Genomic DNA, 291 nt, shown 5'->3' with positions numbered 1-291 from the left:
GGGGGCCGGGCCGGGCTCGGCCGGGGCGGGGCGGCCGCAGGAGGTCGCGTCGCCGCTATAAAAGCGGAAGAGGAGGAAAGAGCTCATCTGCTTTGCCCGGTTCATCACGCCTCGCCTGCTCATCCCGCGGACATGGCGCTATCTGGCGACCCCCATTTCAAGAAGTTGGTGGAGTGGCACAAGGCCAACTCCTCCAAGCTCGTCCTGCGGCAGCTCTTCGAGGCCGACAAGGATCGCTTCCAGAAGTTCAGGTGAGGCCGGGCGGCCCCACGGCTGAGCGGGGCAGCGGCC

General features: G+C 67.7%; 1 protein-coding gene across 1 annotated transcript in view; it reads left to right on the top strand.

The window, feature by feature from the left end:
* The first annotated feature begins 13 nt into the window (after positions 1–13).
* GPI (glucose-6-phosphate isomerase) overlaps positions 14–291 on the top strand; it is a 21,848-nt gene continuing 21,570 nt past the window's right edge. Inside the window, exon 1 of the mRNA XM_005428463.2 lies at positions 14–251. Within this exon, the coding sequence (XP_005428520.1) occupies positions 133–251 (119 nt within the window). The 5' untranslated portion in view covers positions 14–132. The remainder of the gene's footprint in view (positions 252–291) is intronic.

This window comes from Geospiza fortis, unplaced genomic scaffold (assembly GCF_000277835.1).
Source record: "Geospiza fortis unplaced genomic scaffold, GeoFor_1.0 scaffold383, whole genome shotgun sequence".
In the NCBI taxonomy this organism is placed as follows: Eukaryota; Metazoa; Chordata; class Aves; order Passeriformes; family Thraupidae; genus Geospiza; species Geospiza fortis.
The sequence above is the reverse complement of the archived record's forward strand: the minus strand, read 5'-3'. Positions and strand labels throughout refer to the sequence as shown.